This window comes from Watersipora subatra, chromosome 1 (assembly GCF_963576615.1).
Source record: "Watersipora subatra chromosome 1, tzWatSuba1.1, whole genome shotgun sequence".
Lineage (NCBI taxonomy): Eukaryota > Metazoa > Bryozoa > Gymnolaemata > Cheilostomatida > Watersiporidae > Watersipora > Watersipora subatra.
Genome location: NC_088708.1, coordinates 27,798,577 through 27,821,914, shown reverse-complemented (window position 1 = coordinate 27,821,914; position 23,338 = coordinate 27,798,577). Strand labels below are relative to the sequence as shown.

General features: G+C 36.8%; 2 protein-coding genes across 2 annotated transcripts in view; one reads left to right on the top strand and one right to left on the bottom strand.

The window, feature by feature from the left end:
* The window catches only part of LOC137385401 (FH1/FH2 domain-containing protein 3-like), a 37,994-nt gene extending 33,094 nt beyond the window's left edge, over positions 1-4,900 (top strand). Inside the window, exons 17-23 of the mRNA XM_068071854.1 lie at positions 206-325; positions 931-1,092; positions 1,439-1,635; positions 2,176-2,368; positions 2,556-2,664; positions 2,773-2,943; positions 4,609-4,900. Coding sequence (XP_067927955.1) covers positions 206-325; positions 931-1,092; positions 1,439-1,635; positions 2,176-2,368; positions 2,556-2,664; positions 2,773-2,943; positions 4,609-4,781 — 1,125 coding nt within the window. The 3' untranslated portion in view covers positions 4,782-4,900. The remainder of the gene's footprint in view (positions 1-205; positions 326-930; positions 1,093-1,438; positions 1,636-2,175; positions 2,369-2,555; positions 2,665-2,772; positions 2,944-4,608) is intronic.
* Positions 4,901-5,044: 144 nt separating this feature from the next.
* On the bottom strand, positions 5,045-22,187 carry LOC137385402 (transcription elongation factor S-II-like). The gene is made up of 7 exons (XM_068071855.1): positions 22,057-22,187; positions 17,243-17,315; positions 9,642-9,819; positions 8,059-8,217; positions 6,222-6,430; positions 5,334-5,480; positions 5,045-5,178 (listed from the first exon to the last, which is right to left on the bottom strand). The coding sequence occupies exons 2-7, from the start codon at positions 17,306-17,308 to the stop codon at positions 5,098-5,100; spliced, it is 840 nt and encodes a 279-aa protein (XP_067927956.1). The 5' UTR covers positions 17,309-17,315; positions 22,057-22,187; the 3' UTR covers positions 5,045-5,097.
* Positions 22,188-23,338: the final 1,151 nt, after the last annotated feature.

Below are 23,338 nucleotides of genomic sequence, written 5' to 3'. Positions count from 1 at the left end.
AGGTCCCACCTCATTTTGATCGCCGGATTTTCCAACTTATCAGATGATATCCCTACAGCAAAGATTGTTGAATCAAATGGGATAAAACGGATCTAGTAGATACCAACATAACCTTAGCTATGAACTGTGGTAACATCGAGTGGAGGTGCCATCGGCGGCTTGCTGCGTTAGCTTAGTTTTTCAGCAAAAGTATCATTTGTTGCAGGAGATCGCTGAGCCCCTGTCCGACCTGAAGGAAGGGATTGTTGCCCTGCATGAGTCAAAGACCTTCAAATATATACTCTCTGTGTTACTTTCGATTGGTAACTTCTTGAATGGTGCTAACGTGAGTCTCCCATCTAGTAAATATTGTAAAATTGTTTTGATAAAGTTGTACTTGAAGATATGCTTTAACTAGCTGATGGCAACGAATGATTTTTCAGTCGAATGTCTAGCGAAATTCTCAGTTAAGGTTAGTTTTTGACTCCTCTGTTTATTCAAGAGATAAAATATTTAGAACTCATTTTGGGTCAGCCAATAAAAATATCACAGGATACACAGCGTTTTTGTTTTCTTTCAAAACTTCTTTCAGTATATGCATAAAGGAAATGATCAATGGTGACATTCTTAAATGGAAAATGTCATCATGAAAACTTTTCTGTTATCGGTTAATTGGCGATGATGATCAAGTGTTTCAACACATCACAACTTGGTTGTTGATTATTTTTGTTGGTGCAGACAGGCTCATTGTTGCTTGTCATTTACACATGGAATTTTGGTCATATCTAATTCAAATCTGCAAAGTTGTCTGCTGTAAATTCTTCTCAATTTTATGATTTGGAAGGTCTTTCTAATGTTCCTAATCACATATTTTAGAGATGCGTTTCATCATGAAGTATCCATTAATATTGTTTTTTATGAGTAGATGCATGTTAAAATATTTACCTTTAGGCTTCTGGGTTTCATATTGACTACTTATCTAAAGTACCTGAGGTCAAGGACACTGTACACAAGCATTCTCTTCTTCACCACCTTTGTGTCACCGTTAGTGAGCTCTACACCGACAGCACAGATTTGTATTCAGAAATCAGCGCCATTGCTCGCTGTGCAAAGGTAAAATTATGTTTTTGTGTTGTATCTAGCATCTATTGTAAACAATTATATTATGCTGTTTGGTTTGATTTTGGTCGTTTCCCTATGGTGTTTTGTATCACGCGTTATGAGGTCCGTTGTATTGTAAGTTTCATTGTTTGTGTTTGGTGGTAAAATGTTAGGGAACAAATTTCTCTGACTTCCAAATTTCATTAAACCCTAATCACTGTAGATGATGTAATAAGAACATATTTTGAGAGCTCCGATCATAGGTTGCCAGATTACCGGTTGTGAGTGGTAGTGCGCTTGAGGGTTTCAGTTGACTAGCTTTTAACACTTTCACAGCTGCTATGGATATATTTATCAGGTGGATTGGGATGAGTTGAAAGATAAATTGAAGAAGCTGGAAGAGGAATGTCGCAAGGCAATGGACAATCTGCGACTCGTAGCCAAGCATGAAACTTACTCATCTAATAATCTCAAAGTCAAGCTGTCTGAATTTTTGTCAGACTGTGCGGAGAGAATTGTGATACTTAAAATAGTGCACCAGCGTGTGATTCACAGGTATTTAGTAGGAGTTAAAGGCATCAGGTGCTGCAGGTTTTGCAGGCATTAGATGTTGCATCAATAGATGTTACAAGAATTATGCATTTAAAGCGTTATCTGGTTAGTCATTAATAGCATTTGACATTACAGGTATTAGGTATGACAGGTACATATATTGGGTGTTACAGGTACATGTATTGAGTGTTACAGGTATATGTATTGAGTGTTACAGGTACATGCATTGGGTGTTACAGGTACATGTATTGAGTATTACAGGTATTATGCCAAACAGAAAATGGGTGTTACTGGTTTTAGGCATCAGGTGTTAAAGGCATCGTGCATTCCAGGTAATGGGCGTTTGGTTCGACAGGCTTTAGGTCGAACAAGTAATGGGTGTTACAGGTATCGGGGGATACAGATATTGGATCAGTCATTAATAACCTAGTGCATTAGGTAGAATGTAGCCTTACAGAATGATTGCTTATTGTCACTAATTTTGTTAGTTATATAAATAGTTATGCTCGATATGATATGCTAATGTTGTTGTTGGCTTTTTAGGTTTTATAAACTGCTTTTGTTTCTGGGTATTGGTGCCACAGATTGTAAGGAAACAAAAGTACATACTTTTTGCAAGAATGTTAGTGAGTTTGCTCTGGAGTACAGGACGACGCGAGAGAAGGTCCTTACACAGCATGCAAAGAAGAAATCTTACAAAGAGCGAAAGAAAACACGAGGAAAGCTGATTGTTGATGTAAGAGTTTTTGTTCCAAATCTCACTTTGCATGCTACTAGCTATTCTAGTTTCCAAGAAAAACTCTGGTTTCGGTAAATGAGAGATTGCAATGAATTTTTATACCTCGCAAATACACTTTAATGCCAGTATAACTCTTTGCTAAAATAGTTTTTTTCTGTTCACAAGAATCTTTTTCTCACTTCAGACGAACAACTTTGGTAAAAGCACAAAAGAAGTTAACCAAGAGGAACAGATGCTCACTAGTCTTCTCTCTAATGGAAAAACATCAGAAACGCTGCCGAGAAAGAAAAAAGGTCGGCAGCTTTTCGGTATCATAATATTCTTGCGAAGCATTTGTTTCTTATGCCATAAGCCACTCTCTAGGTAAATCGTTTGTCTATATGTACCAATAATTGTTGCAGAAAATGCTCACCTCAATGTTGCAAAACGTAGTAGCCTAAATATGCCGAGTGGAACAGAGGCAGAGGACACTGGAGATGAGCTATTAGAGTCAGCATTCAGGTCAGCCGCTACCGCTGGCCCACGGATGAGAGGCGAGAGGAAGCGGTCTCAGTATCGACACCGCAAGTCATGTGAGTAGCTTTTCATGCACTTCAATATTGCTTAGTGTTTGCTTGTAACCGCTATCATAGTGGTGGCCAAATAACTACATTGTTCATGCTGCTGATGAATTATCACTGTTTTCATTACGCGGATTTGGAGTTATGCATACATTGAGTTACTGTGCGATAAGTTACTGTGTTTTAATGGAAATTCGCATGCTGCAGATTTACGCGAGCGCGTTGTCAAAACAAGTAGGAATTTTGATACCGGAGGTCAAAGCAGCGCATTCGGAACTGCTTAAACCAAAACAGCAATGACCGAAGTGCGGAAAATGCTTAAAATGGAATAGCTTGAATGACATTGTCTTGCACATCATCGGCAAGCATGAAACATTCGTAATAATTTGCTAGTAACAAAATTCATAGAATTGTGAATTTTTGCCCATTTACATCTCGCAGATGACGTAAACTTAGAGATTAACCGCTTAATGAACACATGGTGATGAAGAGGTGCTACGACGTGACACCTGTAATCTTATAAGACCTATTTCAAAAAGCTGCTCATTTAAACCAAGCTAAGCCTATACTATGCCATTTTGACAAAACTGCACAACAATGAAATAATGTATGCATCATGCAAAGCCAGCGGCCAAGGCGTCAATTAAAAGCTGATTTAAATCAGAATTTGCGAACTCTAAACATGGCCAACTCTAAACATGGCCAACTCTAAACATGGCCAACTCTAAACATGGCGAACTCTAAATTACTGGCATGTTAACTGTAAAAGATTGAGCTAGGCAAGGTGATACATGGTTATTACACTCACTACTCATCGGCTGCCACTGCATTTTGACAGTTCGAGGTCGTACAAGGTGAGTTGCATGAGTTGCTCATGTGTATCACAAGGCATGACCGATTGCTAAGGCATTCTCTGTACATGTTGTGTGAGTACTTGGTATGTGCAGTTACTGATTGGTCAGTTTTCTGTCCAGTCAGCAGTGTGTGTATGTGCACTCGTCCGATATTTGCTATAGGGCCATGTCCACATGACAGCCGCACTACCTGCAGCTGTCAAGACTCATCGTGATATAAGGTAGCTTTCGCTATCGTTGCCGCTTTGTTTTGCCTGTTTATTATTTTGTTGTGAAACAACTGAGACTTGTTATTGGAGAGCTAACAAAAATTACATTGTTATTTGCCTTAGCTTTATATTAATTTGCTGTTCTAGTTTTATAGTTCTGTTGTTTTAACATTTTATTCTCGTTGGCGACTAACTTATCTTACTTTTTCTTGCCCAATTATAGGGAGGTTCAATGCTCAACCAGAATAGATGAAATGGTAAACTGTGTACCCTGCGATTATGCGCTTGAGTAGTCTGTAATGTCACTTTGTGACTAAGCCAACCAGTCTGTCTGCATGGCTTTTACTTGGTAGCCCATGTACCATCATATAACAGTTTGTGCGTAACATACCCCTACTTTCCATACAACTCGTCGAATCGCATATTGAAGCTGACATGTTCTTACTGGTTTCCAAGTGTCAACAGCTGTTAGTCAGGTTTTCCTGATGCATGATTCTGTGTGGGGTTTCCAATTATGTGTAGGTGGCTTCAATTTCTTCAAGAATAATTAACCCCCTTTCTTCCAAAGCAATTGCCCTCTCTACTGGTGCACAGGCTGTATATCTGTCTTTTAGTGAGAAGAACACTTAAGGGTGAACTGGTTGATGAAGAAGGCAACAATGTGGAAGAGATAGTATTTGTGCAGTCAACAAAACAGCCCGAGAGTACAAAAATGACAGACAAAGATAGTAGGCCCCCGCGTTTTAGGAAGGGTGTATCTGAGAGATACAAACATATAGCGTCTTAGGTTTGCTATTTCATTCGCTCAAACTCTACAATATCTCTTTACTATTGAACGGTTTCAATATCTGATATTTATTTTTGCAATTACATAGATGAATAATAAAACTTGTATGTACACTTTTCGATCACCTTGTTGTCCAAGGCGCCATCCTGAATCATATGAATGACTAAATCAATTATAAAATTGTAAAACACATATACAAGTAACTGATCGAATACATCAAAGGTAATTTTTGAGTGATGCTGATACCCTGTCATCTCTATCACAGACCATCAGCAGAGTAGGGAAAATATATACAACAGGTCAACAGAAAAATGTTTCAGCAGAACTTCCACCTATGACCACATTCATTGCAGAAACAAAAGGTTGTCATGGGTTCATCAGCAGACCGGGTCTGCACCTGCAACAAATTGTTCACACAATTGCATTTTTTTCTTAAACTTGACATTCAAATATGATAGCAAAAGTAACTACATGTAGTTACCAATTCAAAGAGTGTCTATATTCCTTTTTATAGAATGAAATAGAAGAAGCCAGAATAGTGAGACGGCATACCTGATTGTAGGTGCAGTTACGTTTGCCACACTTGCCACATTTGAGAAGATCTGTAGTTGTACCACTGGATACTGCAAGCTGCGCATCATTTATAGCTGCCTTGTTGAACTCATCTCTTTTTTTCTTCATTTCATCACTGGCCATTTCCTAACGACATTAAATTCACTTGTACGAGAGCAGTAATGCAAGTCGATCACTAGCACCAAGTCTAACCCTGTAGTCTAACCCTGTTTCCCACCATTTGAAGAAAATTCCATTATAACAATAACTATTATGGGTGCGTTATCATTCCATGTAAGCGGGTGTCTATCAATTTGAACAAAACTATATCGCTATTGCAACAGATTGAACATCATCAGATTTTACCAATTGAATTTCTGTTTTGTTTGTATCAAAACTATTAATTACAAAAACAGCACAAGCAAAATTTTCACTTTTAGTTTTACTAACAAGGAAAAAAAAGTAACATTTTGCTAGATAAGCTTCCATACGGTATTGCATAGCTAGCAATTGAAATATGTAGCCATCAGCATTCCAACAGCCTATCAGGAAAAAGGTCTTAACTTAAAAAGGTCTTTAACTGGTTTTGACATAAATGCAGGCATGACAAAGTTGTCAGATAAAGTTGCTAAAGAATCTTAGGTGACTAAGATTGCGTGATTATGAAGGAGTAAATGAGGTAATACGCTTCTGCATTATCTTTATCTATTACTTGAGGCAAGACAAGACATTCCAGACAAGAGATTCCATGTATAGAGCAAGACATTCCATGTATAGCAGTTCGCAAGTTTTCCCCTGACAGATTCTACAGACAGATTCCTAGCGACTTTCATACCCAACAACGAATGCATAAACATTTGTTGAACTAGGAACACCTATGGAACTCACCTCTGGTGTCATCTTGACCAATTTCTCGGGAGTAATGCTACCCAGAAGCACATTGATCCGTAAATGAGGGTTGTTCTTATCACGTAAATTCGATACGCGACTACGAACCTTGTTTTTGTATTTACTGTCAGTAGATTTAAATTCTTTATAAATCTCTTCTTCGATAGAGACGGCAATGATTGCTGGTGTACCACTTCCCTCGGGTAAGTCTGAATCACAAGCAAAAGTTCTGGTAACAATTTGAACAGAAACCTGTTAGTTTCCTGGCAACGCAAAGAGATCAAGAAAACAGACATGGTTTTTAAGTAGACCTCATGGTAAGTTGGTAGACAAAAGGGGCAGCTTTTTTGTCAATCTCATTATTAAGACCAGAAACAAGTATGCAAACAAAACATAAAAACCTTAAAAAGCATCTTCCAATAACAAACAAAATTACACAATAGATGAAATCTACTAAAGCAGATCATATCACTAAAAAGCTACAGAGAAGCAAATGCCGTAAAACCTCCATTTGAACGCCACGGTGCTGTATTTTTCAACTCTTCACTGTAATGGAATTTTATTAGGGGTGACATTCAAATAGAGGGTGGCAGTGTGTTTGACAACTAACTCATCACAATTTTGGGAAAACTTTGGGAAAATTCAACGCTGTTACGGGGAAAGCAACGATAATGCCACCTATATTGTGAACTCTCCTTCGGGAGGAGCGACATTAATGCCGTCGGCCTCAGCATTTTTGCTAAACTACTTTTCATATTCGTTGAAGTTGCAGACCGAGTTAAACAATTAACTACTTTGATTATAACATATTAGCCAGATACTGCTATCAGCTATACAGCGACGGAATCGCTTTCAAAGTTTAAAAGAAAAAACTGTCAAGCTTTAGAATTAAAACATGGACTTCGATACACCATAACAATGGCTGCTATTACATCACAGGGTGTTACTGAACAGTATTTTCATTATTCATCAAAACGCTTTTAAGTCTTCAGGTCAGATATTGAACCAAATCGATTGTGACAATTGATCTTCTCACCTACACCATCACTAAAACCATTGCAACCACTACAGCAACAATGAAAGAATTAATTGCTATTAATGAAATTGAGTCATAATTAATACGATTTTGTGGGCATTTTTTTACTGATCACTTTTTATTATGGGTTCGTAAAGATCAAAGAATGGCAAGATGGCAGAGTCTCAGTGGCAAAGTGGCTTCTCCTATAGCAACATTCTATTAGAGGTGACATTGAAATAAGGGTGGCGTTCAAATAAAGGTTTTAGATGTAATTACACCAAGTTGTAGTGAGTAGTTTAATGAAGTATGAAGAATGTTCCAGCAGCTAAAATGTCATGATGTCATTTATTTCTGAGTATTTCACACAATTTTGAAAACTTACAGATCAACTCACCCTTGACCTCAAACTGATTGATCTTGATTTTCCTACCATACGTTTAAGTTAAGTTAATTGATTATCCATCAGAGAACATGATGCAAAGTGTGAATCTGTGCACACCCACACAACTGAGAGAGATCACAGCAACTCAACCATGATAACTATAAACTAAAGATGTTGATAAAAGGAATTGCCATAAAAAACATCAGATCATTAAAATAGATAACAATGTCTACGGTGCGAATCGCTTTGCACAGTATATGTTGGTCAGGCACTGCAATATCATGCTTCGTGTTATTTGAATGATTTCAACAAATTGATCAGTTAAACTCACCATTAACAATATCTCCGTGATGTAATTTTTCATACAAAAAAATGTTTGCAGTTCATAGAGTTAATCTTATGACATAATATAACAATTAGAAAGGTAAGGTACGTACTTGCATCACCTAACAACGAGGTCTCCAGCATCTGTGCGCATTTAGACCTTACTGGGTCTTTGCCCATTGGAGGAAGACTGTGTGACGGTAAGGCCGATCTAGTGGGCTCCTCAGTTTTTGTTTCCGATTTCTTATTATCCGCTGGTGCTTTGCTGCCATCTCAAAATAGAATAGGACCAACTCTAAACTATACATAGACACTCTTCTAAACTTATATGCAAACCAGAGACCAAAAAAGTTTCATTTTGTCTGAACCAAAATACCCATTTTCAATGTTCAAAACGGAATATTTTGTCCAGGACAATGTGATTAGTTAAAAACATGCAGTTCAAACATCAAGAAATAGTATTGATGTTTTTAGCTGTATCCAAATCACAATTTTTGTTTGAAATCAAATCAGTTATAAACTGATTTAATTGAAATCAAATTACCTGTTCATGTCAAATGATACCTAAGAAACCACTCAATAATGATTTGAAAATATTTGATAACTTATTGAGTATGAAAACATATAAGAAGCAAAACAGAGTTATGATTCTTAGATGTTTTCACACTTGATGAATGAATGGTTTTGATGAATGGTAACCTATAGTAACCGACCCTACCTCTGCATGGTACCTTATGGTAACTTACCCTACCTCTACAAAGTAGGGTAGGTTACCATGCATAAGGTTACCCATGTGATCAATAGAAAAATTCACCTTGACCACATTATAAATTCGCTTTTACAAAAAATTTTGTTGGAAATATTGACAATATGCTGAAAGCAAGCTTAGCTAGTAGCCTTCATCCTACTTTATTTTGTCAGCGTGAAGAATTGTATAATATGTATATAATGTGATTCGACTGTTCTAAATATAGTAACCCTAAAAATGTTCATAATATAGTCACTACTATAGAACGATTACGCATATTCTAACTAGCTCCATTACTATTATTGTTATCATCAAATCAAATAGCTGTAAATCACAAATTAATCAAAAGTTACCATATAAAAATCTTACAGAAATATAGAAAATAGCAAAAGGCAAGGTCATCTAATGGTTAAGAGAGACAATATTCATACAATTACTGTCTGCCATTTTTCGATTAATTCTTGTCAGCAAAGCATCTACGGCTTCAAAATATTGTTGACACAGCAGTAACTAACAATAGGCTGGGTAGTGTAATACCTGTATGATATTACCCAAAATGTCTTTGATAATAATTTCACTAGGGCGAAGTTGTTTGGAATAACACGTACTTCTGCTTTATAACCAAGAAATGATCTTCCATAAGATTGCAAGAAAAAAGTCCATTAACAATTTTCGTTAACAATCAAACCAAAATTGTTTTTCAAATCAAATCCTAAATCCCTTTTGCACTTGTTCAGGTTAAATCAAATTAGGATTGACTCAAATCGCTACAAAAGGGAATTTGTTTCAGATATTCGAATCATCACCGATCTAGGCCAATATCTGATATAAGCTTTATAACCAATATCCGATATAGGCAGAGCTCTGTTCTTTATTTGTTATTGTTATATTATTAATCATTATTACTATCGCTGATATAATGGCACAAATTCATGCAAGACAACCAACCTGCGGGTAACAGCTTCTTCCAGTTTTTAATCAACTGTTTTGAAAGAGAAACAGTCTCAGGTGTTGAATTGGCTGATTTTCTAAAGTTATTGACTATTACACCAATTTTAGTTCTCGTCAACACATCGAGGGTTATTTTAGATGCTTCTAACGCCTGCAGTATGTCCAAGGCATTCACCTGAAATCACAGCCACAAAACATGAAACTGAAACACAGCTCAGATAATTAAAACTATGAGAACACTAGTTTAATTAATTGCATGCTGCTATATACATATCACTAAATACACTATTTTCATACGATTACAATAAAACCAATATATTACATGACTGCATGTGCTAACACAATCAAACCTCAACATATGGAGTTAATCTTATGATATTTGCTTCAAAACCGCATATTTGCATGTATGTAGGAGCAACTATTCTTTAGAAAAATACATGTATGTGTTTGCTTAATTCCAGAGTCTAAAATATTTATGTTATATCAACTAAATGTATGTAATAAACAATTGCATTATATAAAACTATTAAAATAAATCCAAAAACCTGAACTGCATATAACTGTATTATGTAAAAACTAAATTAATAAAGTCAAAACCAGCAAAGAATATTGTTATTTTTCTCTATCTTAGAGAAATGTGAACAGAAGTGTAGACTTGGCAGTACATACGTTTAGCAGTAGAGCGAGTGAGAGTAATATGCAGTCAATCTTATTCTAATTTACAACAGCTATAGTTAAAATTAGCTTAATTCATATATATTTTTTACTTTAATACGCAGTTTTTTAATTTTTTAAATTTTTATTATTTAAAAAATTATGTTGCAAGATATTTCAGACAATGTATGTTAGAAATTATTTCAAATATAAAAACACTTATTTGTTCACATTTTAAGAGTTGTGTTGGAAGATTTGTATAAACAGGAGATTATATGCTAAGATTTGATTCCATGTGCTGTTTGTTTAATATTTAAATAAACTCGATAATATGAAAGCCAATGCGTTTCGAATACTAACATTGTAAGTTAAGGTTTGACTGTATGTTTCTTAAAGCTATTGAGGTAAGTCTCATTCATCGGAGTACAGATTATGAAAATTATTTTATTCCAAACTCATCTCTTTGTATCATCATTAAAACTACCCTACAGGATGAAAATATTCGTTGGTCATAAAAATTCGCAATTTCGCGAACAGTCAATCTCGCGAATTATTAAATTCCGTGAATAATTAGCTCTATTTTTAATCACAAGAGAGAATAACTACTGCATCAAATTGAAAACTAGTCGCTAGCCTAGTTTTTAATATAAATACTAAACGCAATTGAGTTCCAAAACATTCTTAAAGTCATTGCCTGAGCTTTGAGCTAACATCATTGCCAATGCATCACATTTATTTACAAAATTATTCGAGGTTGTCACAAGATATGCAGAATGGCGTCATCGCGAGAATAGCCGCTAGGCAGAAGTACTAAACGTAGCCGAGTTCCAAAACTTCTTTAAAATCATCGCCAGGCTTCGAGCTTTATTGCCATTGCGTCAAACTTTATAAAATTATTCAAGGTTTTCACAAGTTATTCGGCATGGCTTCTGTGCTATATTCGTGTTATTTTACACTGCATTGTATAATACTAGGAGTTGTGTACCTCCGAGTTTTGTGTTAAAGGACGTCAAATAAATATAGACAGTTGCGCTCGTTACAACGGCAATGGCTACTTCTTTATTATCAGTGTTCACGTGCAGAATAAATAATCTCCTACCATCTAACTAGTAACAACTACACATGGTGGCAGCGGTGTTTGTATTATGTCTGACGAAGAGGGGGAAGCCGGTGATGCCGATGAACAAACGGTGGAGCCATTAAGAGTGCATTATTCTGCACTCAAGCTGTACCCACCTGACAAATTTGATTTTGCCGAACCTGCCGGTTGAACCAGATGGTATAGTAGATGGAGGAGGTATAGAGAAGCGAGCGGTTTGGATACTAGACCTCAGCGTGAACAGATTAACACTCTTATTTATACGTTAGGGGAGCAAGTAGAGGATGTAGTGCTTAGCCGTGGAATAGAAGAAACTGACTACGATTCTGTGATCGATGCATTCAATGAATACTTCGGAGTTAGGAGAAATCTCATTGTTGAGAGAGCTAAATTCAACAAACTGACACAAGGAAGTGATTCTATAGATGTGTTTATTCACAATCTATACCGCCAAGCCGAGTTTTGTGACTATAGAGATCTACGGGAAGAGCTAATACGTGACAGATTAGTAGTGGGCGTTACTGAAGACAAGTTGAGTGAAAAACTACAAGCCGATGCAGATCTGACGCTAGATGACGCAGTGATGGTAGCTAGACGCTTTGAATCAGCTAAACAAGCACAGTCAGTAGTCAGGGGATCAGCTGTAGATGTACATGCCAACAGATTCAGTTCACGACAGCCACAACATAGCCGAAAGAATGACACATCTAGCTCAAACCGAAACTCTTACTTAAAAGGACACAAATCATCGAATACTGGTAATGTTAGACACAGGCCGACAACCCAAGGACACGCCAATAGCTTTGACAACACTTCTGCAAATAATAGGGTTGCCTCATCTATCCCTAAAGACCGATGTAAACGCTGTGGAAAAGCCCCACATTCCAGAGACTCCTGCCCAGCATTGAGATCTACTTGTACTGCATGTGGCAAGAGAGGCCAATGGAAGCAAATGTGCTTTTCTGGAAAATCTGTGACTGAAGTCGAGCTGTTTACTGGAGAAATCAAGAACAGCGATAGATATGGTAGTAAACCATGGATGGCCAAACTAGCCATTGACATACAGGGACATACCAACACAGCAACATTTAAACTAGATTCTGGTGCTGCAGCAACTGTGTGTGGACCAAATGCTATATTCGCTCCATTGCAGCCCAAAACTAAGAGACTAAGAGGTCCTGGTAACTTAGAAATACCTTGTATTGGTCAAACTGATGCAATTCTTATACATGGTAACAAATCTATATCAGAAACAATTTACGCTGTGCGTAATCAAGATGTGAACCTATTGAGCAAATTTGTATGTCAAAGTCTTGGTTTGCTTGCCTGTAATGTTGATAATGTTGATGATTTTGCGAATGGTGTTGATAATTTTGTTGATAAGACTTTTTCAGGGTCTAGGAGCTGTAAAGACTGAATGTGAGATCAGACTGACTGACGATGCCAAGCCGTACAGCATATTCGTGCCACTAGCCGTACCCTTTCCATTACTTGACAAAACTAAGTTAGAGTTAGAGCGTATGAAATCTTTAGGCGTTATTGTAGAAGCGAAACAGCCTACGGAATGGTGTACACCGATGGTCGTTGTACCTAAACAGGCAGTGTTCGTATCTGTACAAACTTTACGCAGCTAAATAAGTACGTACAACGTGAAGTTTTTCCCATGGCAACCGTCGAGGACAGCCTGTCAAAACTTAATGGTGGTCACATATTTTCAAAACTAGATGCCAACTGCGGATTTTGGCAAATACCATTGTCTGCCAAATCCCAACATCTCACCACTTTCTTGACACCATCTGGACGTTTCTACTACCGTAAATTGCCATTTGGACTAAAATCAGCTCCAGAGACATTCTGCAGAGAAATGACAAAAATATTACAAAGGATCGCAGGTGTCGTAGTACATATGGATGATGTATTAGTGATGGGTAATGACGAGAGAGAACATAAATCCCGTTTATCGCAAGTGCTACGCCGCATGCACGACGCTGGTCTAACGTTAAATCATGCCAAGTGTGCTCTAAAGAAAACGTCAGTAGAGTATTTAGGGTATCGCATTGATGCTAGTGGTATTCACGCAGGTGAAAGAATATCTGCATTGCTTGACTTTCCGACACCAACGTGTGTACAAGCTGTTAGGAGCTTCCTAGGCATAGTCAACCAATATGGCAAGTTTAGTTCTGCTGTAGCGCATATCAGCCAACCGCTCCGAGAGCTCTTGTGCAAAAAGAGTTGTTGGATATGGAATGATTCCCAGCAAAAAGCGTTTGATCGTCTCAAAGAGGAGTTTAAATCTACACCGATTCTTGCCCCGTATGACCCAAATAAAGAAACATATTTGTCAACGGATGCGTCCGACTACAGGTTAGGAGCTGTCTTGAGTCAGAAACAGTCAGATGGCACCCGGCGACTAGTAGCTGCCGCAAGCCGATCTCTGTCCGAAACTGAACGTAAATATGCCGTAATAGAGAAGGAGGCATTGAGAGTTACTTGGGCCGCAGAAAGGTTTGCTCGATATATCATTGGTATACTTGACCTTACTATAGAGACCGACCACAAACCTTTAGTGTCACTGCTTGGAGATCAGGAAATCAGTAAACTGCCAGCTCGAATACAACGATTCAGGCTAAGACTAATACGTTTTAAATGCCAGATAAAGCATATTCCCGGTAAGGAGAATGTTTCTGCTGATGCAGTGTCGAGATACTCGTGCGCCATTCCCACAGAAAATGATACTCTATTTGTAGAAGAAGTACACACGTATTCTCGTCAAGCTATGCTCATGCCAAGCACAGATATGCAGGTCGAAAAGCTTAGGCTGTCTCAAGAAGCGGACGAAGTGATGTGCCAGGTCAAGAAGTATCTAAACTCTGGGTGGCCACACTATTTGTCCAATATCGATTCCATAATTAAACCATACTTAGAAAGCAGAGGGTATATTACGCTGTGCAATGATTTGTTGACTTATCAAAACCGCATAATTATTCCACAAACAGATTGTCTGGAAACTTTAGCCAACCTGCATGAAAGGCATTTAGGATTAAATAAATGTACCGAGAGAGCACGTCGATGCGTTTGGTGGCCAAACATGGCACAAGAGATAGAGGAAATGATTAAAAACTGCAGGGTATGTAAAGAGACCGCTCCTGTCACTAAAGAACCTTTACTACCTACAGCCACTCCTAGCCGACCATGGCAGATAGTAGGCACCGACTTATTTTATCACAATAGAAAGCCTTATCTACTCGTGACTAACTACTACTCTCGATACCCAGAGGTAGCCCTACTACCCAATGAAAGCAGCAAAAGTGTAATCAACCAGATGAAAAGCATTTTTGCCAGGCACGGAGTACCCGAAATGGTTCTGTCTGATAATGGACCACAATATTCTTCACAAGATTTTAGAGACTTTGCAAAAATCTACAAGTTTCAAAGTGTGACTTCATCGCCTATGTATCCCAGAGCCAACGGTGCTGCAGAACGAATGGTTAAGACTATAAAGTCCATACTTCAGAAACCTGGAGATTTGTAGCTAGGACTTCTAGCTTATCGTACATCGCCGATACATGGAGGAAGATCGCCCGCTGAGTTGCTAATGAACCGTAGTCTTCGTACACAGGTTGCTCAAATTCACTATCACACAATCAGCCAGGTAGATCACAAAGCGTTCCAGTCTGTCAATGAGGAATACAAGGTGAAAATGAAAGATCGACATGACCGATCACAACAGGTTAAAGAGTTGCCTACCCTATGAAAAGGTAGCCCCGTATTTGTACATGATTTACAACGATATGGACAAGTGAAAGAGGTGTTACCTAACTGCAAGTACATAGTATCTGCAGGCAGCGAGATTCGCCAAAACCGAACAGCACTTATTGACTCGCCGCCCAATACTGACAATTCAATACCTGACAATCCGGATTCACACAGTTCTTTCTCAGGTTGTGCCCAAAGTATGGATAGCACGCCTACGACTTCGAGACCACGTCGTACAATCAACGTCGACTGATTGAAGAATGCTAGGCATCGCCAGTCAGTCAGATTATAGCTTTTATATGTTATTCATTTTGTAGCTAGTTGCTTACAGTACTCAGTGCATTTCCCTTGCTAGTCATGTTAGTCATATCACTTTGTTACTCATGTTTGGTTTTACTCATTTCAAAAGCATTATCTGTTTTACTCATTGCTTCAAACATACTTAGGAAAGGAGATGTGCTATATTCGTGTTATTTTACACTGCATTGTATAATACTAGGAGTTGTGTGCCTCCGGGTTTTGTGTTAAAGGACGTCAAATAAATATAGACAGTTGCGCTCGTTACAACGGCAATGGCTACTTCTTTATTATCAGTGTTCACATGCAGAATAAATAATCTCCTACCATCTAACTAGTAACAACTACACAGCTTCAGCATCGCAAAAAATCTCTCTTAGTCTTTTTACATTGAAATCAACTCCATCAATCTCTAATACCGAAGTCGAGGACGATCATGATTCTGATCTGGACATTATGGTATGTATTTGATTTGCAGTGCAGATACGTTTTTTCATAATCAACTGCATTAGTTAATTCTTTTGTTTAAAAACTGATCGCTTTCATTAAATACTTCAGCTATTGTTTTTGTACTTCCTTAATACTCGTTAATATTTTTTCTTTTTTGTGTTTACTGCAGATTGAGAATGAAACAACCTACTTCGATTACGACAACTAGAGACAAGTAGTAATATTCATCAAGGCAGGAATATTGGCAGAGAAGCAACCAGTCAACCTAGACCCCTTCATCGACTACAACTCCTTGATATCGCTGCAGCAAACGTGATTAAATTATATATTTTATTTCATGTATAGATATATTATAATTTATTACAAACTTGAGTGTACAAATAAAATATTTCAAATACAAATAAAATTTTACCAACGATGAATGGAGTAAATATAAACAGTTTAGTCCATATGGCCGTTGTCTAGCAATAAAATTAAACTGGTACTCTTGATATGTGAATACTAGCATGTAATGGTGCTTTCTGACTAGTTATTTTGGTAATAGCAGCTCTGTCGCTGTCACAGTCTTGGGTAGATGTTGAAGGCGATTCTCTTGCTACTACATGGCTGGTAAGGAAGTTATCATCAGAACTCTCCTCGTGGCTTACTATTGCAAAGTTCTGCCGGTTGGCCAAAGATTTGTGCTCGTAAAGGCGTTTTTGTTCCTTTTCTAAAAACAGATATATTCTTCTCGTAAGTAGCTGCGGTCACTTCAACCTCAATTTCCAGACCTCCCCGAATGATTGGTGATCTTCTAAAAATGACATCTACCACCCTTGCAATCATTGTTCTTCGGTGTATGATGAAATATCTCTCTCACACTAAAATAATGAAGCGGGAAAGATGGAAAAAATAAGTATTGTTTACCGAAGAACCAAATTAAAATTCAACTAATTTAGTAAATGTGAAAAACTCATCACTTACCACAAGTTGTTGGCTTATCAAAGGCCTCCAAAGCGATGAATATTCGTGAAAACCTCTGGACGCAGCAAAAATTGTTTACTGTAGCTTAGCATGATCGCCTCGCAGTTGTAAGCTAAATATAATCCGGAACACGCGGTGTGCGCATGCGTAGGAATAACTCTATTACTAGCCGCAATAGAATTAACTTTTCCTAGGGAGTGGCAGTTTTCAGCCACAAATAAATTCATCCGCGAATATGCATGAAAAGACAATTTTCGCGAAATATAACTCCGCGAATAAATTCATCCTGTAGGGTAATACTAACCAAACAATGAGCTTCAGCTTTAAAAATTGACATAGTATAAATATATCACTGCCATATTATGCTTTAACTACTCACTGATGCATCCTTTGATGCTTTCTCCAGTTTCCGACCAAATTTCAGCACCTCTTCTTCTGTCACCATTATGGTACTGCAATAACATCCTCAGTGCCTACCATATGCTTAAAGGTTGACTTGCAATAAAATTCTCATTACAGTTATTTGGTATCAAAAGATTCACCATGTCTTACTCTGTTGTGTTGTAGGTGCAAAATATGTGGAAATGTGCTTACACGCTCTTAAAAGCTCAAAAACGAACAGTTAATCGCTGCCACCACGAGACCGCCGTAGATTAGAATATCTCTCCAAAACGGCTCAAATGGGACGTAGTTGTACAAGATGGTTTCTGTTTACACTTTCATGCAACCTCATTCGTCAAAATATTTTCACAAATATACTTCACGCATTCAATAAAACCATGTCTATTGTTCTTACGCGTCTGTTTTATCATCATTGTAATGCTGTCACTTTTAGCACTAATATCTTATAACTTACCGTAAAAATTCGTTTAATTTTTTAACCTTAGCTCGAAGGAGTACATATCATTGTCTGATAATCATGACGAGCCTGTTGGTCACCTGTGGTAATCGAAAAGTGCTGCAGAAATTATTTGCGAAGTATTGGGTCACATGATCAGATTACGACTAGACGATTAGATCAAGCCAAAACAAAACTGTAAAGTAGCAAGCATCAATATTTGATACGGGGTCTTTGGTAAAACCCAAGTGTTTGTCATAAACTAGTGCTACGAGAAGTTTTATATTGAGCCTTTTATTGGCCTTTCAATTTACGTGAGAACATCACGTGACAAAACAATAACCAAATTTAATGACAACGTCAGAGAAATAAACTGATTCCAATCAATGGCAGCTTTTCGTTTTTGAGCTTTTAAGAGCTTGTAATCACATTTCCACATATTTTGCACCTACAACACAGCAGAGTAAAACATGGTGAATATTTTGATACCAAATAACTGTAATGTGAATTTTGTTGCAAGTCAACCTTTAACATTCACATTCGACATAAAACCAGTCAACATGGCGTGTTTTGAAAAGAAGACAACTAGGTGCAAACCATTTCACAAATTATCCACAACTAAACAATACATGCTCTAGCTAACGAATGCTTAAAATGGGTGCAACAGAAGTTGAGTAACTTTTCATCTAAAACATAGGGGAGAGTGGGGTACGTTGCAACAAAAAATGCAGTTATGGGTATAACAGTTTCTTAAAATATTGGAATATAATGTAGATAATCACAAAGGATGCAGAAATATGTTTTACATACCGTATGTATGCCAAATACCAATTCTATTGATTGTATACTTTGGAAAATATCACAAAAGCACTAAGTTACTAAATTCAAAGCACCCCGGTAGGGGGTACGTTGAAACACCCTATGGGCCAGTATGGGACATGGAGAAAAATCCTTGATTTTCATAGTAAATTCAAGTTTTAGAATTGTGTTTTCTTGAATTTATTTTTAGCCAAACAATTCAAATTTCCACTAATTATCTGAGTGAGAAAAACTTGAAAAGAGTTTGCTATGAACTTCAAAATGCCTCAAAACAACCAACACAACAAACAATCTTCCACAGTAAAACAAAACATACATGTTGATATAACTATCAAACTTTTCTTTCTATATATTAGCATTTATGGCCATGATATCAATATTGTCCAGAAATTTAGGGGTTTCTCGTGAGGATTAACTTTTAGCTACGTCCTCGAGATTTGTATCAAACAGCAGTTTCAATGCTACCCAAACTGTTCCCTCTATAAGAATAGAGGGGCAATTGCGACATGTTGCAACTTGCCCATCTATTCTATCATTAAAATGTGTTGCAACTTGCCCCCTACCCTCTGTGCTTCAACCCAAATGACTCCGAGTAACCAGAATGCTCATCCCAACTCAGTGTGATGTAACATCATCAAGTTGGTGGATGCATTGTGAAGAGAACATGTTTATAGCTGCCTCCACTGACTTTTGTTAACATGGAATTAGTACAAAAAAGATATGCAATTCTTTAAATTTGGATATAAAAATAAAAGGACAAAAAATTATCAATAGACTTTACAAATTCATGGCTCATCTAAATTGCTGTTCGTTTCATTTCATGTAACAAAATATCTCATAAGATGACCTAGAAAACTCTTTAGTTAGTGAGGTAACAACTTAAGAGGAGCAAGAAATTTGAGGAGTGTTTCAACGTGCCCCGCATTGTAATGTGCCCCACTCCCCCTACATGCGAAGTTACCTTGTCGTCACCTTCACTTTAAACCTGATTGTGATTAAAAATTGTACAACTGTCTTTAGACCAAACCCAAATATCATGGAATTAGCCAATTATTGGCCTAGTAGAGTTGGTTTGGCAAAAGCTGTTGCTAAAATACAATTTACACCCTTGAAAAATTAGAAAGGATACTTGCGAAGAATGTGTCAGTATTCCGGCGAAATTTAAAGCATATAGAGCATCATGCTGTGTGTTATATGTATTACAGTTATGAATAGGGAAATTGAAACGTTCCTTACGGAAGAACCTGTGTTTGTAGCCTGTGAGTGTGCTTATGAAACAGAAATATTTGAAACTTGAACTTTTCAATGAGTGCACCTAGCCACTTTTTCAATTGCATGCAAAAAGCGAATTCAGATACAACTGTTACTTTTACTAGCGGCCTGCAGAAATTAAAGAAGGCGACGCATTTGTGATGTGGGTCTGTCCATAAATAAACAGATTTGGAAGGAATTTTTCAAAAAGGGGGTTTTAAAAAATAACTTTGTGCATTCAATAATAAACACCTAAAATTGTAGGAATCTGGGACTCTCCAAAAGATATGCTATGTCTATGTATAACAAAATCATTATTAGATCATGGGTATTTTATGTAACATTTTAAACAAAATATCTTTAGAAACTAAATTATCATTCAACAGGGGTTTAGAATATTGAGCCATGATTAACTGTTGTAATGGTATTACGTGACTTGTCTACTATCTATAAAAACCATTCAAAACTTTATATGTATATTGATATTCACCAGGCACGCTCTATACTGCAGGCATATTCTTTGTTGCACCAGTGAAAAAAAATGAAAAAGTTAGCCTCACACTGTTATTATTCATCAAAGAAATATTTTTTAAGATCCTAAATTAGTTTTACACCTATTTGAAGCTGACAAGCAGACCTTCACTGTAATTTGTGAACTTTTCTTATAATTGTGTCACCGTTGCAACTTCCCTACAGCAAGCGTTTGTTTGGTCATTATCTACTAACTTATTGTACCAGTTATCAAGTATATCATAGTAGTCAAAGATCAAAGGAAATATATTTAGCTAATGGCCTCAACTAACTACTAATACATAACTACTATTTCTGAAGAGAGGGAACTTTTAGATCAACATTGGCTGCATATACATGCCTTAAAAGGTATTCAGCAAGTACATCATGTGCAAGCAACAAACAAGTACTCTGTTTCATATAGTCGAGTCAGCCAGAGTTCTGACCACAAAAATACACTCTTTCGTACATCTAGATGGTGTTGAAGCTGAACCTGCTTCACCATGTTCATATGATGGCAGTCGCAATGATGAAGGTGGTAATAACCAGAAAATTTCCAAGATGAAAGTAGCCGACTTGGTTTTAACGAAATAGCAGGAATAAGGCCTTCAAAAACTATGTAGGGTTGGTTAGAGGGGTAGACGGTGAAGATTATGAGATTCAGTTTTTAAAGCGGGCAAGTTCTAGTGCTAACACTTTTAAAGTAAAAACTAATGATATTTCATGGGTGACAATTGACCAGATCACCATGTCACTGTCTTGTCCGACACTAAACAAGAGAGAGCAATACTGCTTTAAAGAAGACCTATCACTAGCAGAATGAGGTCGTATTCTTAGCTATTCAATATTTTTGGAAACTTCATATTTTAAAGACTTCTAACAATATCACTGTACTTCATGTTTTTTTTAAATTCTAGATAATATAATTACTGCTGAATGTATGTGTATATATAAACTCTCGATTTTAGTTAGCACATCACAATTATGTTTGTTAGTTTTTACTCTATGTTAATTATGTTTAAATTAATAATTTCATTTTATTTTATCACATCAATAAATCATATGCATTAAAACATAATCTATAGCACTAGTTCCCTTCAAAACTCAAACGAGTTGCAACCAGACCTGCCAACCCAAGAGTGGGGCAACGCGTGAGATTTGGTTTTGGGGCAATTGATGTATCAATGATAGTATATATGTAAAATTGTGGAAATTGGGGCAAAAATCTCACGCATTTTCATTTTTTCTTTGGGGTGATTGCGTGAGTCTCACGCCTAATGCGTGAGAGTTGGCAGGTATGGTTGCAACGGTGACAAGAAGCTGTTGCAACGGTGACAAATGTTAAGGCTTGTAATTTACCTTCATCTTGACATATATCACTATGTGACATGGTTTCTATGTAGCTATGCGTGTTCTAAACATAATAACTAAACAAGACAATTGTGGTGTATCATAAATCACAGAGTTTTTTAAATAGCTAAAGTAACTTTTAAAAGCGCTATTATCTGACGTTGCAAAAGTGACACACGTTTTTGAAATGTTTGAAGAAACTAAACGAGTTGTGCACATAACCAATATATCATTTCATAGATAATTGCAAGCTCTATCAGAATATAGCATTTAATAAGTTCAAAGGACTCTTAATAAGCAACTACATGCAAAAAACTTCTCTAACCGTTGCAGCGGTGATTATGGACAGACCCATGTACGTCTTTATTGAAGTTCATGTTTAGATTTTTTTGGTAGTTGTTTTATTATTGAGAACCTTTCCTTACCCTTAATATATGAACTTGCTGATTACGCGAGACACAGATATCACGAAGCTAGATAGAAATAACCTGTAAAGCGTTAGGTAAAGATCCCTGCAGATATCGAAATTTCGTGCGTAATTGTCTTAAAATGGTTCGCGGAAAATGGTGATTTGCTTAAAACAGAGGCTAAGAAAAAGATGTGTTGAAATCTCTTTAGCTAAAGAGCTTCCATCGACATAGATCGCTGTATACTTCCCCAAGATGGTTACAAATTAGTAGCGGAAAAATGAGCTTATAGACTCGACGATACGCATATCTTCGCGTGCGCGTCCATTCGTTTTTATGGGAGTAATCTATGAAACCACGGCAATTCAGTCTAAAATGTTACGATGCAGGTAGCAATTGACAGATTTAAATTTTCTAAACACTGTATAACCTACATATATCGTAAGTTTGCTATCTCAAAACACTTTTGCGAAAAATGAATGTAGTGTAATAATAGGTCTTGCTTTCTTCATGCAACATACATTAACATTAATATATTTTGTGGGTAGTTTACTACTTTTATACATTATAGTGGAGTGTCAACTAAAATGTCGAAAGTACTGTTCCAAGGTTGGCGCATTAACCTATACTTTTGCAACGTCGTTAGACAACCTAGTTGTCGCTGTATTAGCATCACCAAAGTTAACGCCGCTGCCGCTCCAAAGAAACCAGTCGGTTAGTAAGATTTACTCTTTGTCTGTTGTCATGTTCATATAGTCAATAAAAGTATTGTATGGACGGGCACAACTTTATTGGGACGGAATTAGCCTTTTCAACGTAATTGTTAGCCTTGCTAAAATATTAGCCAATACTCAGTATTTAAAGTTTAGCCAATACTCAGTATTTAAAGTTTAGCCAATACTCAGTATTTAAAGTTTAGCCAATGCCCAGTATTTGAAGTTTAGCAATTGGGCTTTAAGAATAATGTTACGCTCACAGTGTTAAAACGCTGTGAGAGATCATCATGTATATCAGTATATGCCCAATTATATATTTATAAAACTATGTGTACTAAAAAAACTATAAGTTTAATTAAAACATTTTATTACTTAAAGATTCGTGCGGTAGGCTTGCACACTTCAGATAAAATGTCAAAAAAAAAAAATTCTACTAGCAGTAAAGCTGTATAAGCACATAGTACACATAGTTTTATATCAGCTCTGTTTTTACTCTAAACATTGAGCACTTTTTTTACTAATGTGTATCAATATAACTTTTATATATATATATACATACATGTATATGCAATTATTAGCGTTTT